The sequence below is a fragment of the Apostichopus japonicus genome, chromosome 5, assembly GCF_037975245.1.
Source record: "Apostichopus japonicus isolate 1M-3 chromosome 5, ASM3797524v1, whole genome shotgun sequence".
Taxonomy (NCBI): Eukaryota; Metazoa; Echinodermata; class Holothuroidea; order Aspidochirotida; family Stichopodidae; genus Apostichopus; species Apostichopus japonicus.
This window is the reverse complement of record NC_092565.1, coordinates 2,428,992-2,446,088: the sequence shown is the minus strand read 5'-3', so window position 1 is coordinate 2,446,088 and position 17,097 is coordinate 2,428,992. Positions and strand designations below refer to the sequence as shown.

The 17,097-nt window shown below is 38.4% G+C and overlaps 1 protein-coding gene across 2 annotated transcripts; it reads left to right on the top strand.

The window, feature by feature from the left end:
- The first annotated feature begins 348 nt into the window (after nt 1–348).
- LOC139967286 (solute carrier family 49 member A3-like) lies at nt 349–17,097 on the top strand. Of its 2 annotated transcripts, none has more exons than XM_071970910.1 (10): nt 349–746; nt 4,915–5,078; nt 5,435–5,593; nt 8,244–8,537; nt 9,163–9,297; nt 10,195–10,311; nt 10,494–10,646; nt 13,330–13,487; nt 14,173–14,330; nt 15,396–17,097. In XM_071970910.1, exons 2-10 carry the CDS (start codon nt 4,968–4,970, stop codon nt 15,569–15,571), a joined length of 1,461 nt encoding a protein of 486 aa, XP_071827011.1. In that variant the 5' UTR covers nt 349–746; nt 4,915–4,967; the 3' UTR covers nt 15,572–17,097. The 2 variants fall into 2 exon arrangements, with proteins under 2 accessions (XP_071827011.1, XP_071827010.1); XM_071970909.1 differs by having other exon boundaries at nt 350–746; nt 4,873–5,078.

The following is a 17,097-nucleotide window of genomic DNA, read 5'->3' as shown; positions in this document are numbered from 1 at the left end:
TATAATATATAGTCCGATACACAATTACATCACATACATCACCAAATCAATGTAGATACATATCTGTATCAGTTGACGAGAAATTCAACTGATTTCTGGAACCAACACTTTGGAGATTTCGGGTCATCAGAAAAGTACACAGAACGAAAATTACAATAATTTGTATCAATTTTTCTGTAAACGCTTCCAATTTTAAAAATTATTTGCTTTTCTTCAATTCCCCTTACTCTGCTTATATGTTTGTTTTCCCCCTCCCTTATATTTTTTTGGCTCAGCACACAAAGGGTATACAAATCCAACAGGTATCATCAGTTCACTGTAATTGACGTATTTAGTGTTTATCGTATTCTAGGGCCAAGTATTATGCATGAGCAATCACATTGTCAAAAGTATAACCTTCACAGTGTAGCAAAATGCACGTTTTGCATGTATGAGTCGGCCTATATACACCAGAACGGACTTTCTGCACGTCAATGGGCGTTTAACAGTTGCTGTGGAGGCTATACCGGTATTACAGTATTTTCTCGGAGGATGCCGTGAACAGCTGAGTCGTTCCAAAGTGCATCGGCCTATTCAATGATATTGCATGCCAATTATATACATCAGCTTTATCTAGACAGTTACTACCCAATGATGTCGTGTAGTGAATAAACAAGTTAATATTCAATACCCTGTCCATAACTCCCGTGGTCAACAGCTTATTACGTAGTATTTACCAACAAGTTTCAACGACGTTGGGTTTTGCGGTAAGGTTAACTGCATATTATACTGCAACTCCTGGCAAAAAATACTTTAATTTCATGACTTTATTGACGGTTGTCATGAGCTTCTGATAGGTTTTAAGAATTAGCATATAGCTAACTTGAATTCTTATATATAGATTTAAGAGTACATAATGTTTTTCAACTGAATAGGAATAGTATGGAATATTGTTTTTGGTATACTATAGGTTTATACAATACATTAAGATGGGGGGATTCAAGTAGCAGTGTACAATATTTTTCTTTTCCATTTAAAATGTACAAGCCTATAATTATTGCGCACGCTGGTGGGGGGGGGGGGGGGTGGGGGTGGGGGTTTGCTGTTCGCGCTAATTTGTCATCTCATCGCTCCCATGATGAGAGAATGCGATATTTAAGTTCATTTGTCAGTTCCGCCCATATACAGCAATGTCAGTTGCCATAGCAACAGCTGCAATGGTAATAGTTAATTTTCCCATTAATTAATTTTTTATTAAAATAGTTAATTCACCCATGGTGGGGTACCTTAGGGTGACCGGAGGTCCATGACTGAGGGAGGGCCAAAACGTGTCGGTGTGTGGGTACGTGTGGGTACCCGCGATGTGCGCGTATCTGTGTATCATATGCCTATTGGTTCAATTCTGTGACAAAAACTCCTAAACGGCTGGCTCAATTTTCTTCGAACCTGGTGGGAAAGTACCCTTGTGTCTCCCAGACGTAGCCTATATTTTATACCAGTACCCAGTCCTAAGTTACAGGCCACAGAAATGTGTATAAATGTCTGTGTTATAGGTCTTTTGAAAATGAGGAGCATAAACCTCCTTGAGGGCTCCTCTGGAAAGCAGTGCTTCTGCACTGAGCAGTACTAACCTCATTAAAGAGGACAATAATAAAAAAAATATATAAAAAACCTAGCCTATGCCAAGCCTAGATCTAGCTTAGGCCGCACTGGCCTGAACCTTACTGTTACGTTTAGCATGGCAAATGGTTATTTCAACTAGGCTACAAAGTACAATCTTGTGCCTGGCCTGGTCAAGTAATGTTTGAAAACTTGCCTTAATTGCATGGCTGGCTTTGAAATTTCCAGAAATGTCTTCGTGCCACATAGGGTTAGAACGGCGGTGACGCGCGACGGGATGATAGCGCATTGAACATGGGAAAATCGCAGTTTTGTGACGCGGATCACCTTCGAGTCCGGGTCAACCCTATAACTTGTAAAAGCGTTCTGAGTGCGCGCGATATATATAGTGCATTGTGCGTAGGCGTGTAGCATTCCCTGCGTCTAAGCGCACAAGAGGGTAAAGTCGACCTACAGTCTAGTACTAGTCGACGTCGTCGACAAGCATGTATCAAATTATCTTCACACGGCATTTGAATTTCACTGGTTGACAATGTGTGGTAATCTGTCTAGTGTTAAAAGTTTGTATAAAATGAACAAACATTTTCCACAATAGTTCGATCACTGTTAAAAGGTTAAAAGTATGGTTCTGGAGTCAGGACTCCCAGCCTAGTATTGTTAACAAAATAGTATTGTTAACAAGAGTATTGTTAACAATAGTATTGTTAACAATAGTATTGTTAACAATAGTATTGTTAACAATAGTATTGTTAACAAGCCTAGTATTGTTAACAGAAATCATTTAGACGTGTTAACTGAAAAAATGGTATTGCCTTTTTGCATAGCTATAATATTAAATTTGTTAATTTGAAATCAGTGTTTTTTGTCTATGAGATATGCAACTCCGTGGATTGCCCTCTTGTTTCATCCTTGTGATGGTTTGATATATCTGGAAACGGAATTTGTAATTCAGGCGTTCCAGGCTCTTTGCGTCTCACAATGAACACTTCCTGCAGTGATCTTTGCTGAAGGTGGGAGCAATGATGACACAAAAAGTCACGATATGGGAATAGATCACTTGTTTGTTCCCAAAGTTCAATGGTTCCATACACAGACGTACTTAATAATAAAAAGTGTACATATATATGTACCAAGTACTAATTTTCTCGTAACTAATTAGTAACTGACATCAATTAACTTATCAAAGGTAAAGTCATATATTCTTATCTATGATTTATCAAAGATAATTCGATCTATATTCACCTACAGCACCGAGAAGGTGGTTTATTGACTTAACTATTGATGAATTAGTGCCGCAATGGCTTCTGCATTAACTCTAAACAGCACATGCATGCAATGTAGGAAATGGCAATTATGCTGTTTGAAGTTCAACGTTGAAAAACGTCATAGTGACCATACATACATAGTCAAGTAGTATAGACTGCTTGACTGTCACGTAGCATGGTGGGCTCATAATGGACGCACTTAAGGATTCGATTAACGACAAGGGCGTAGGAACCGGGGGGCTGGGGGGCGCCAGCCCCCCAGTGAAAAATATGGGGGCGGAGTCAGAAAACCCCTTTTTCATTTCCAAATGAGAAAAAAATCTCATTTGAAGCACCAAATTGCATCTAAGGCCAGATGAAAATGCAAAATTCTTTACAAAATGGAGTGGGTGTTGCAGTGTGCTATATTGCACCAAATTGCATCTGAGGCCACCTGGAAATGCAAAAAAAATCCAAAGGGGAGGGGGACACCCACTCCCCTTAGACCCCTCCCCAGGCCGGCCATCAGTCTTCAGCCCCCACTCAAAAGTACGGCTTCCTACGCCACTGATTAACGATGTCTATCAAAAGAAAAATCCAAATCACTCAACTGTATGCGTTTTTCATACGTGTAGTTCCTTATAAATGTAATGATCTTAAATATTAATTGTTCTGTGCCTACCGCAACGTACAATTGAGCAGAATTTGACCACAAAATGTCTGCCGTGTCAAGTTCTTTCATACCCCTAAATTGACACATTCGTCGATAAGCTAACTGTAGTTCAGGGTAAGTACACATCCATTGACTTTGGATGCTGTTTGCTATGCTCTGTACCTCTAAGCTCAGACGGGTCAGTAATTTTGGTTACTTTTAGGGAGTAAAATTTCCAAAAGCAGAAAACACGTGCAAAACTGGGGGAGGGTGTCAAAAGCTTTAACAAAAAAAGAATTTCATCAGCATATACCTGAAATGGATTTAAACTCATCAATACTGTAAATCTGCTTGACTGCAAATCGTTTAGGTTGCCTGCTGTATCGTTGCTAGTAATTTTTGAGGGTGCGTCAATTACGAAGGTGCGTCAATTATGACGCCTTTGCTATATACCGTTAATCGTAAAGGAATTTCGAATTGAAATTGGTGGCATGCATGTAGGGTTAATTCGTGTTTTAGACTAACCCTATAGATAACTTGTCTATGCCATGTCAAGAAATCTTGACTGTGAATAACAACGAACGCGTCACATTCAACAGACACCCACCGCAATACTATAGGCCTACGTTTACGCATATTCTACTTATCTTACTGAAAATTGCATATTAAGTTTGTTGTAGGCCTACTACAATCAACACAGAAGCGTAATGCACGTATCACAGCTAAGCGCTCTAGACACATACAAGGATGAATATTTCAGAAATAAAGGACCTTACACGTTTCTGGGTCACACGTTTATTCGAGTGCAGAGTGGAACCATTGTATACTGAGAGTTGTGGTCACATTAAAATGATACTAACTCATTATTCTTGTCGCTGGAAGCAAAAGTTATTGTTTTTTTTTAATTAAAAATGTTGTTGTTTATATTGCACTTGATATTTATGTAACCATATATAAATACGGAAAAGATGTATCTGTAGATGAAAGCAGAGAAATACAGTTATATAAGCTAAGACGTAAATAGTAGTTCAAGTAAATCTGAGCTAATAGAGAATAAACAAACAAATATTTGATACCATGGCAGCCTTTACCAGAAGCTTTCCAATATATATCTTTGAAACATAAAATCCTTGCATTATAGTTGTAATTATTTCTTTTCCTTTCTTCAAGTACTCAAATATCTTTTTACGTGTACTTGGCTTCCTATGTCCAATGGTTTATTTGTGGATTTCAATTTTCTTTGCTTTTTTTCAATTCTCGATTTGATTGCGTAGATCTTCATAATCACAGATACAATGCCAGCCAAGTCGTCGGTCTTAGGTAAACTGAAATTAAGAGGGTGATTTTACAAATTATTTATTTATTTTCGAATTGCAGATCGGAGGTTCATTTCTTTTTCTTGTGCTCTTGTATGTGCAGTCTCATATTAGTTATTTCAGTATTTACCAACAATACACCTGAAGACATACAAGATGGCGTCTGATCCTAAAAGCAACCATCAGATCGAGACGAACTACGTCACGTATCCACAGCGATGGTTTGTGCTTGCCACGGTAGCAGTCCTTAATTTTTCCAATGCTATGGTAAGTTCATTATAATAGTAATATCTTCGAGCTTAAGAATATTTTAAACAACTGAGTACAAGGGAATTGACTACCCAGGTAATCCTTAGATATCATCGCTTTCTATACTATACTCTGGACAGCAGTTTCAGCTATATATACTTGTCGAATTTGCTTTTCCATTGTTTCAGGGTGTGAGGATGAGAGGATTTGATTAACAAATGAGAAAACGAAAGGGAAGATGTACATTATAGAAAATAAAACATCTGAGTTAAAAATTCAGTCCACACAAAAGAGTATAAATTCCAAATAAAGAGCCTCGATTGGTCACTCATGCCTTCATGTTTAACAACTAAGTTTGTTGTTCCATTACACAGGCTTGGATCAATTTTGCTGCTATTACCAACTTCAGCGCAGAATATTTCAACGTCACCACAGACCAAATCAACTGGTTATCAATTGTCTATCTCGTTGTTACTATACCAATTGGATTTGTGTCTATCTGGGTAATGGATAATCTTGGAATACGATCTACGGTAATAATATATTGTACAAAATATGCATTCAATAGCAAAGATTGCCTGCCAAGGGTGTTGAAATCCAACGCAGTTTGGAACAGTCAAATGGCGGGGGGGGGGGGGGGGGAGAATGTTTTAAATGATACACGTCTTTACTCGACTTTAAATATCTTGCAGATTTTTAATTCTGAACAATAGTAACATTAGAAGGCATTGATTTTTTGAGGGACCATAATCGAAACGTGTTCATTGTCAGCTAATTATTTCTTATGAATTATCAACGACAGTATACCGTATAATATAACCACATATTAACTGCGTGGTTGTAGTCCTGCAGTCGTACAAAAGACCTAAGGCTTGTAAAGATCAAGCATCAACAGTGTACGTCCAGTGCTTGCTTTCAATGCAGGATTATGCAGGCACTATTTGTAAATCTTATACATGTAGCCACAGTATCGTACGCCCGTTTTGGACAAATATCCACCCATCTATCCTTTTATCTATCGATCCATCCATCTATCGATCCATTTATCTATCGATCGATCCACCCATCTATCGATCCATCCAGCTATCGATCCATCCAGCTATCGATCCATCCATGTATCCAGTGTTTGGTTTTAAAAGTAGGCCAGTGAAAGTCTCAAAATATTTAACATAAAAGACGGTCACCGTCTGTATGGAGACATTTGAATGTAGCTTTGATACGAAATGTGCATTTTACTTTTCGGGTCTTTTCATGAGGTTTCCCGATATATACTTCACAGAAGATAGACTTTTTAATCATTAGCTATAGACCTAATCTGTGGCTATACCTAGCATGTTTCATAGCCTTGTGGTAGGAATTGTCAAGACTACAAATATACAGAACAAACAGCAGTGTCATTTCTGTAATGTCACTTTCAGTTGAGGTTTATTTCATTTCACAATTTATAATCATAACTTCCTTTCAAGTTAATATTATTTTGTTGTGCTAACCAGTTTAGCGTTATATTCAATGACTCACGCAGAGTACCTACAAGCAATGTTCAAGGTCCACGTCCTTGTCACCAGTAGTATTCCAACCTTACACATTAACGTATATTAACACACTCAGATGCTGTGAGAGTAGTCAGATTTGACACAGACGTGTTGTCACGATGTATAGGCCATTCCTTTAATCTGTAGGTAACCTGTTCCTGTAATCTTAAAGGAGGCTGTATGGCTCAGGCATAGAGTAAAGAGAGCACCCACTAACAGAGTAAAAATATTTTTTTCTAAAATGAGAGGAAAAAAGAAGATGAAATGGCAAATGTATATCTGAAAAGTATTAAACTGCATTCTTAATTTTGGTTCTTTAATTGTTTGTTCCTGATCTGTATCAATTGGTATTAAGTGGACATACACTTCTTTTGTATCCTTTTATGGATTTGACCCCTGACATTCTGCAAAAAGTTAGATGATTTCAGAAACGTTATGCCTTTAACATTAATAAGATAGAAGCAACATATCCGCGTTTTCTGTCGCAATCATTTTACTGAACTACTGAGGGTAAAGTTGTCCCTCGCCGCAAACGAAACCTTTAGTGGGCTACAGCGTAACTCTTAGCTGCGCAGAGAGAAAGAATCTCCAAAATGCCGACGTTTGATAAATAGCCGCAGAAAAGGAAGGGTTATGAAGTTATAATACAATTGATAGGTCCACTAGGGGTTAGATAATGTTATATATTAAATATTAATATTTCCTTCATAAAGTTTATTTCCTGGTTACTTTGACGTTTGATGTTTTGATAGTGACGTATGTGTACCCTTCCATTAAGTATATTATGATATAGCATCAATATGATTGAAAAGTTTTGGTAATATATTCCGTCCTTGAGTATACTCAGTGGCACTTGACACTTGTTTCCTTTAAGGAAGACTCGAGTCCTTTGTTTTATATCTGAGTCATTGCTTTGTCTCGTAATCCTCGTTCAACTCGAGTTAAGTGATGTTCTAAACCGATACAAGTCAAGTCATTTTCGTTTTGACTAGACTCAACTTATTTAGAGAAGTTTGGAAATGATCGGTCAATGAAGTGTAACGAATTAAGTCGGCTTCAATTGTTTTTAAAAGCCTGGTAATGTAGTGTGGATGAAGTTGCGGAATCAAGGGTGATTGCACATATCCTTCACATATATGAAATCCAGACGGTTTACAAAACCCGCCAGTGCGATCTACTACAGTGACGTTCTTAGCTCACTAACATTGAGTAAAACTGTAGAACACCACTTGGCAGAGACTAATTTTTCCTACGATTCCTACATAGTACAAAGGTCTTTAAATATATACTGGTGATAGGAAGCTATATAAGTTCACCATGAAGATACAGACGAATTGTATAAGTTATGGCATGAAGGGGATGTGCTGTCAATTTTAATAGCTGCTCAAAACAATCTGATTTACAAAGTATGCAGCCTATTGCCTGCCATTAGCCTATACATTTCAGTTTGGAATCTCGCCACGTGTGCAAGATCACCGAATTATGTAGCAAACAGAAACGTCAAAGAAAAGACATTTTGGTGTAGCGTGTTTAGTTTGTGTTTATTGTTCATGCCAATATGTAATATACATTGAGTCGAACTTATGACATACGCAAATATTCAAGTGTGCTCAAAACTTGATTAATGGTTAACGTGATTTTGTCTTAATAGATCCTAATTGGAGCATGGTTCAATTTCGTAGGCATCGCGGTGCGATGCTTTAGTGGCCTTTCTGGCATATCCGATGATGCCAGATATCCCATCGTTATGACAGGACAAACCATTGCTGCTGTTGCACAGCCATTTCTGTTATTCGTACCAACAAAACTGGCAGCAGTGTGGTTCGCTGAAGATCAACGAGCGATTGCTAATGCTATTGGTTCCATGTCGAATCCATTTGGAATTCTGATGTCATTCCTCATATCGGCACTGCTTGTAAGCGAGCCAGACGATATACCACTTATGGTGAGTACAGGAAGAGACATATGCACGTCCTTGTAACTAAAGAATAAATACTACAAAAACAATTACCAAGGGTCACTTGTGGGGGTGGGGAGGGGCCGCGGGTATGCTATTACACCCAAGATGGCGGGGGTATGCTATAACACACCTTTTGAAGAATACCGCTGCTTTTGAATGCAGTCAATAAATCCAAATTTTGTACTGGATATATGCCGAATCCCACATAGGCCTATATATATATATATATATATATATATTCTAGAGATAATACTCATAATGAACATCCAACAATATCGACGATGTTGTCAAAGACCAAAGCAAATACTGGTTTAATGTGTCCTTAACCTGTCGTGATAGGCTGGTCTCTGGCGTTTTGTAGGCACGTACACTCCAATCGTTATGAGACACAAGTATAACAATTTTGCAAGGGTTTCAATCGGTTCGCGGCGTCGTGTTTATCTCACACCGATTATGATAACCCTCCACAAGTTAAGGATAGTGTTTTGATGTACATGGCCTTGAATTATTCCTCGTGTCTGTCTTTAGCTACTGGTATGAATTCGAAGGTAAACATCTTTGCCTTGATGTCATTAATTGATGTTCATTCTTGCTGTTTTTATATTCTCAGCTCTTAATTTACCTAATTCCTGCTGTGATTGGTGTTGCCATGGCGACATTTGGTGTGTGCAGTAATGAACCACCGACGCCACCATCTGCCAGTGCAGACGAAGAGGGGGAATCGTTTTACAAAGGTTTTCTACATGTAGGTACATGGATACTGCTACACGTATACTTCAAAGCATCAAAGGAATGTTGAATGTTCATTATACATTGTTTACTTTTAACAACATTTGATTAGTTCAATGACTCATATGCGAAGGTGTAAGGTAGCGATTAGAGAGTCCGCGCCACAACCTATACGTTCCCGGATGAAATCCTCACCAGGAACCAAATTCCTTAGATATTGTTGCTGTGCATCGATATCGAACCGCGTCTTCCCTTGATTTGGTAATTCTGGTTCGCAAAATTGGGAAATGAGGTTTCGAAACAACTTCGTTCACCGTGATGAGCTGAACTGCAAGATAAAATGGGATGTTTTTACCTCAGATGAGGGGGGGGGGGGGTGGGGTTCACTCTGGTCCGTCAAATGTTGACGTTAGATGGTGGAACTCGAATGGCAGGAATGCATATGTAATTTTCTGCACACTTATCGAAAAGAGAAAGCTAGGTGTAAGTCAGTGTTCACCTACAATTATCACATGGATAGAGAATATCACAAGGATAGTGATTATCACATGGATTGAGATGATCACATGGATAGTGATTATCACATGGATTGAGATGATCACATGGATAGAGATTATCATATGGGTAGAGATTATCACGTGGATAGAGATTAAAGCATGGGTAGAGATTATCCATGGATAGTGATTATCACATTACAAGACTTGGTAGTTGTTACAAATACAGTCCAAAAATATTCGAACAAATTCCTAAATGTATGTGTTAGTTATTTAATTATATATATATATATATATATATATATATATATAATTAAATAACTAACACATACATTAACTAACACATACATTATACATATATATATATGCTTATATATCGGCTTATGATAAACCATATACTTGTACCTCCATATTCACAGTGTATCAAGACTCCGTCTTTCATTATTTTGTGGATAGCTTTCGGCGGCGGGTACGGTGTCTTTAACGCAATTAGCACCTTTTTAGAGCAAATCGTATGTCCACTTGGGCATGGAGACGTAAGTATAAAATAAAACTATTATATTCGCAGTAACTATATTCACATTTTGTCGTTTCTTTTGACGATGTAATTTCACCATAGTCACTAAGCTGTATCGGTGGTCACAACACTTAACGCTACAAACTGGCATGTACGTATCAAACGAAACTGAGTTTCATTTTTCCTTCTCTCTCTCTTCAGGATTTTGCTGGTATTGTCGGCGCTCTGATGCTTGGTTGTGGACTAATAGGAGCCTTCGTAGCTGGTTTAATTGTAGATAAGACTCACAAATTTACTCCAATTATGAAGTTTAATTTTGTGTTTGGTGCAATCGGTGTGGTTTTTTTAGTAGTTGTAAGTAAACTTTTGTCTTTGATCCTTCATTTTTATTTTCGTAAAAATATTATAACCATTCGTTCTGCTTCAAAGTTTCGGAAGAACAGCTGTGAAATATGTGCAGTTTGAAAATGAGTATGTCAGTGGTATACATCGTAGTATATCAGTGGTATATACATTGTAGTATGTCAGTGATATACATCGTAGTATGTCAGTGGTATACATCGTAGTATGTCAGTGGTATACATCGTAGTATGTCAGTGGTATACATCGTAGTATGTCAGTGGTATACGTCGTAGTATGTCAGTGATATACATCGTAGTATTTCAGTGGTATACATCGTAGTATGTCAGTGGTATACATCGTAGTATGTCAGTGATATACATCGTAGTATGTCAGTGGTATACATCGTAGTATGTCAGTGATATACATCGTAGTATGTCAGTGGTATACATCGTAGTATGTCAGTTGTATACATCGTAGTATGTCAGTGATATACATCGTAGTATGTCAGTGGTATACATCGTAGTATGTCAGTGATATACATCGTAGTATGTCAGTGATATACATCGTAGTATGTCAGTGGTATACATCGTAGTATGTCAGTGGTATACATCGTAGTATGTCAGTGGTATACATCGTAGTATATCAGTGGTATACATCGTAGTATGTCAGTGGTATACATCGTAGTATGTCAGTGGTATACATCGTAGTATGTCAGTGGTATACATCGTAGTATATCAGTGGTATACATCGTAGTATGTCAGTGGTATACATCGTAGTATGTCAGTGATATACATCGTAGTATGTCAGTGGTATACATCGTAGTATGTCAGTGATATACATCGTAGTATGTCAGTGGTATACATCGTAGTATGTCAGTGGTATACATCGTAGTATGTCAGTGATATACATCGTAGTATGTCAGTGATATACATCGTAGTATGTCAGTGGTATACATCGTAGTATGTCAGTGGTATACATCGTAGTATGTCAGTGGTATACATCGTAGTATATCAGTGGTATACATCGTAGTATGTCAGTGGTATACATCGTAGTATGTCAGTGGTATACATCGTAGTATGTCAGTGGTATACATCGTAGTATATCAGTGGTATACATCGTAGTATGTCAGTGATATACATCGTATAGTATGCCAGTGATATACATCGTTGTATGTCAGTGGTATACATCGTTGTATGTCAGTGGTATACATCGTAGTATGTCAGTGGTATACATCGTAGTATGTCAGTGATATACATCGTAGTATGTCAGTGGTATACATCGTAGTATGTCAGTGGTATACATCGGTCCTTATATATGAAACTGAAATGATGAGTGATTGACCTGACATCTGATGGAGTACTTGCAATTAATAGATACGTCCAACTTGTGGGCAGATAGACATCGGTTTAGCAATGCTCATAAGATGAAATGTATTGCCACGCTAAGTCGGTCAAAGATTCCGGGGGCTGCCAAATATTCCCTTCCGAGGTCTGGTGGGTGGTATGGAAACAAATGCGGCTTGGATGGTTGTACTTTAGTAACGACGAGCCTTGAATCTCCTTATTACTTTAAAAAAAATAACACATTAGATAAACGAGTAAAGAACGAGCGGTGAGTATACTTCGTAATCTATGACTATATACAATGAGCCACGGTATACAGACAATACATCGGCACGAAACCCTCAATATCATTAAATAGAGAGACATGCACTAAAACGAAATTGATTACAGGCGTTTACAACAAGATATCAATACCGAAGTAGAGCCCTATAAAACGATACGTATATAAAAGTCTACAGAAGACAAATACAAAACAGATACACATACGACTACAATGGTCGGAGCCTGGAGCTACTACCGAACCGAACGAAAAGACTTCCTCACAAGTTCCGGGATCTGATTCAGCTGAGCTGGTGAGCAGACGTCACGTGACCTGTAATACTTACGTCACTGTCCACATGGAAAGCAAATGTGGCTAAAAACAGTGACGTAAGCCTAGGGCGACCTATATGATGACCAACGGCATCACAGTATATGATCCATTTTGTATAACCCACCGTCCCCTAACCATTTGCACGTAGCTAAGAACACGTGCTTTCAATATACATATGGCTATATAACTGACAGTTCAGGGAAGTAACAACTCCACAGGGGCTGTTTTACTATAATCGGTGCCTTCCAATCATAATGTCCCCGGTTCGAGACACTCCAAGTTTAATGTATGTCGTCCAGTTAAAGAGTTGTTAACAATTGACAATTCATATAATCATGGACGTTAAATATGAATGTAAGAGATTGACTTCGGTCAGCTTTGCGGCTTTGATGAACCAATGAGGCTTCTTCGCGAGTTTCTGCTTGCAGGAGGATCTAAAATACATACATAATAATACATGTATTATACCTTGCACCATCGTACAAACATGTGTTGACTGCAAACGATATTTACATTTTTAAGTTTTAATTTGTACCACGCATCACCTTGTGATTGACAAACGGTCGCTGCAAGACCAACCTCATCCCTATATTTTCCAAAGTGTAGGAAAGATCGACCATGCCAGAGGTTTGTGTTCCGGGAGGGTGTATACTACCCCCTCCCTCCCCTCTCATGTTGACGTCCTTGTATCTGTAAATCCACACAATACGTTTTGACATTTTATAGAAACCCATTCATGTGATTTATACCTTTCTTTCAGTTTTCAAATTTTCCAGAACAAGGTGGAGGACTCGCTTTCGGAGCCGTCTTGTTCGGCACCTTCGGTTTGGCTCTGTTTCCAGTTGCGCTGGAATTAGGAGTAGAATGTACATACCCCATAAGGGAAGGAACCAGCTCAGGACTTCTTCAAATATCTGGGTAAGAAACCTTGACACAGTCATCATTGGTATACCTTAAAGATCAGATGTCAATTCAGGAGGGGATGGGAACGCGGAGCCAATAGAGTTTAGTCTATGTAACAGACAATATCTAATTGGGTGCGGCAAGGAGGGAAAGTTTCTTCTGGGGAATTTTCATATTTAATTGCTTATACTTAGCAGCACCCCATATTTATTAACACGTTTGCCCCTGACTTAACCATTTAATGTATGGATTTATAGTATACGTTGCAGAGAAATTTCTGTCTTCATTTCTTTCCTGTCCAGTTCTTTCCCTCAGTTTCCCGAGTCCTCATGGGATATTATCGTTTGACTCATCTGTCCACTTATCTTCTAAATCTCTTGCTGTTAACTACATTCAAATGTATAAAATAGCAGTGATTATTTTTCTCACGGAAAAGATGGTAAATGCATATGTTGAAATTCCAAACTTTTACTTTGCAGTAGACAATAAATTTTGTTACCGCATCTCAAAGTCTTACGACCACGGGTTGGGTATTCAAACTTGTGCCCCCCCCCCCCCTCGAAAGATCAGTTTCGTGCAACCCTTCCAATTAATGGACTCTCCTTAATACTTCTTTTTCACAACTTTCATCGTTACTTATTAGAGTGTTGAATTGAAAGTACAATCGACATATTTATTTCTATGTTTGTTTAATTTGCAGTCAATTACAGGGTATCATTTTAATCTTGATCGCTCAAGTTGCTTCTGAGTCGGTTCCATTGAGCGAAGCACCCGATATACAAAAGTGCATCGTTGTCTCGGACACCCCAGGAGCAACCGTACCGCCAAACCAGTTAAGTGTTATCCAAGATATGACAGGTAAACAGATGAAAACCAACCAATTGTCTTCTTGGCAGCACGAGTTTTTAACGAAAATTATAAGTTGTAATAGACCGGTCCCTTTCAATCATAAGGTCCCGAGTTCGAATCACTCCAAAATTAATGTATGTCGTCCAGTTACAGAGTTGTTGACAATTCGTAGTCATGGACGTTAAATATGAATATAAGCAAGGGCGTAGGAACCGGGGGGCTGGGGGGGGGGGCGCCAGCCCCCAGTGAAAAATATGGGGGGGCGGAAGTATCGTTCCGCCCCCCCCCCCCGCTCCGCAAGTCAGAAAACCCCTTTTTCATTTCCAAATGAGACAAAAATCTCATTTGAAGCACCAAATTGCATCTAAGGCCAGGTGAAAATGCAAAATTCTTTACAAAATGGAGTGGGTGTTGAAGTGTGCTATATTGCACCAAATTGCATCTGAGGCCACCTGGAAATGCAAAAAAAATCCAAAGGGGAGGGGACACCCCCTCCCCTTAGACCCCCCCAGGCCGGCCATCAGTCTTCAGCCCCCCACTCAAAAGTACCTTCCTACGCCACTGAATATAAGAGACTGGTCAGCTTTGATAAGCCAATGATGGCTTCTTCGCGAGTTCCTGCTTGCAGGAGGATCTAAAATACATACATACATACATTGACACTTATTGAAAGAGTTATATGTATTTGCACCCACAGTATACAGTAAGGTAAATTTCATGAATCATTTAAGGTACAGTATACTTTCCTCAAATGTGTCTCATTAAATTATTCCAAGACATTAAGAATGGAGAAATTTATCAGTCCACCCTGCATTTGTTGAGTTTGATCCGTTGAGTTGATCCGTTGGGTTGATCCGTTGAGTTGATCCGTTGAGTTGATCCGTTGGGTTGATCCGTTGGGTTGATCCGTTAAGTCGATCCGTTGAGTTTGATCCGTTGAGTTGATCCGTTGAGTTGATCCGTTGGGTTGATCCGTTGGGTTGATCCGTTGGGTTGATCCGTTGAGTTTGATCCGTCTACCCTTGTGTTTCTATACATTTTCTTTCTACAATTGTTGCCCTCTATTTTTGACAGTGCCTTTGTATGTTATCGGAGGATACACCATTGTAGTGTGCTGTGGATTTGTCTTACTATTCCGAACGAAATACAAACGTCTGGCAGCCGAAGGTTATGCAGCTGGTAAAAAAGAGCCGTCTTCAGTAGCTAAGAAAGCTGGCGTGGATAACATGGCAATGGATGTCGTTACATGAAGAAGAGGCAAGAAAGCTTCAGATATACAGAAGGACATCGGTCTGTTTAATTAAGTGGTCCCCTTCTGATACCTCTTTAACCAATGTGGATCTTATCAATGCACTGTTTGAGAAAGAGCAGGTTGGTTTATATATATAAGAAGAACCCATTTTTTTATGTTATAGCTTATGCTACATTTCAAGTGAATAATGTCTGAAATATTACCAGGAAATACCAGTCCCACGACAAAGGTATGGAATAAGAGTATGAGGGGGTGGGGTGTCTCCTTGGTAACTTCAAGTTCTCCTTAAATCAGTGGCCTTGGAGGGAAACTTCAAAATTGTACGGTCGTAAGGAATGATTTCGTCACGGTAACATTATTAAAGCTTTCGTAAACATTCGACATATGTTTTCTTGAACAATAGATAACTGCAACGATTTAATCATTGCCTCTTCGGCATCGTCATACAATAACGCCGACACACGTGTGTTTGTGGGTGACAATCATTTTATTGTTTGTACATTACTGGTAAAGAATCTCATGAGAAAGAAATTTGGAACATTTTAATTTGTAAAGTGCCTGCAGGTCAGAGCTAGTGTTTCTACAAATTGTTTTGACGAATAATTATAATAATAATTATAATCAGATCAGAATATTGTTGTTCGGGCTTTCCTGTGTTCAATGAATAGGGATTTGTAATACTACATGAATGTTCAGCCATGATATAGCTATTTATAGGGTTAGCTTACGGTCTCAGCTAGACGCCATGTTTGTAGGAATACTGGTGTCGTTTATAGGTCAAAGGGAAGTTGCAGAAATTGTCGAATGGAATTTGAATACTTGTCGCATCTTGTCACAATTAAAAATTGCAAATAATTCATGAATTTATCAATTCTCTTGTACTATGCAATGTAAATATTAATAGACAACATATTAGCTCCTTCAATTCAACTAACTAAGCTCACGTTTAGGATTTTCTAGTCCACATTAATTGGACAGTTGCATGGAGTAGAGAATCTGGCACACACATTGGAAGGTACAGCAATAGATATGACTCGTAAACGTGGAATGAGAATATATAGGAATGTTTGAAAGTTTAAGGACGATGGAAATGTGACGAAGTGGATACCGTAGATTGAGCTTACATTTCATCATTGTGGGGTAAAGGTGGATGTCCGAGAAGAAATGCACAAAGTAGAACTGAGACGGAGATGCATAATTGAAGGAGTATCGAGACAAATATATAGTTTCAGAGGCACTAAGGAAAGATAGTTGCAGAGAGATAAGGAAAGGAATACAATTATAATATATTTGAAAGTCAAGTAAACAACGAAAGAAACGGAAGAGTTACCAGGTTTACACATTCTCTCAATGAAGGAGCCTTTTCATATATTTTGGTTTATGTTTTATTATTGGTTTTAAGTGTACGCCTTCCATTTAGATTTGAATGCTACGCATCTTTGTCGAATTTTATCTCATTTGAACAATTTATCCTACATTAATCATTATCGTTATTAAATAAACATCAAAAATTGTGTATAAAGA

Bases quoted from the DNA above. Each gene is read 5' to 3' on its own strand.
- LOC139967286 (XM_071970910.1), top strand. From the start codon at position 4,968: ATGGCGTCTGATCCTAAAAGCAACCATCAGATCGAGACGAACTACGTC. The intron at 5,079-5,434 runs GTAAGTTCATTA...TCCATTACACAG, and splicing joins TTAATTTTTCCAATGCTATG to GCTTGGATCAATTTTGCTGC. The intron at 5,594-8,243 runs GTAATAATATAT...TTGTCTTAATAG, and splicing joins ATCTTGGAATACGATCTACG to ATCCTAATTGGAGCATGGTT.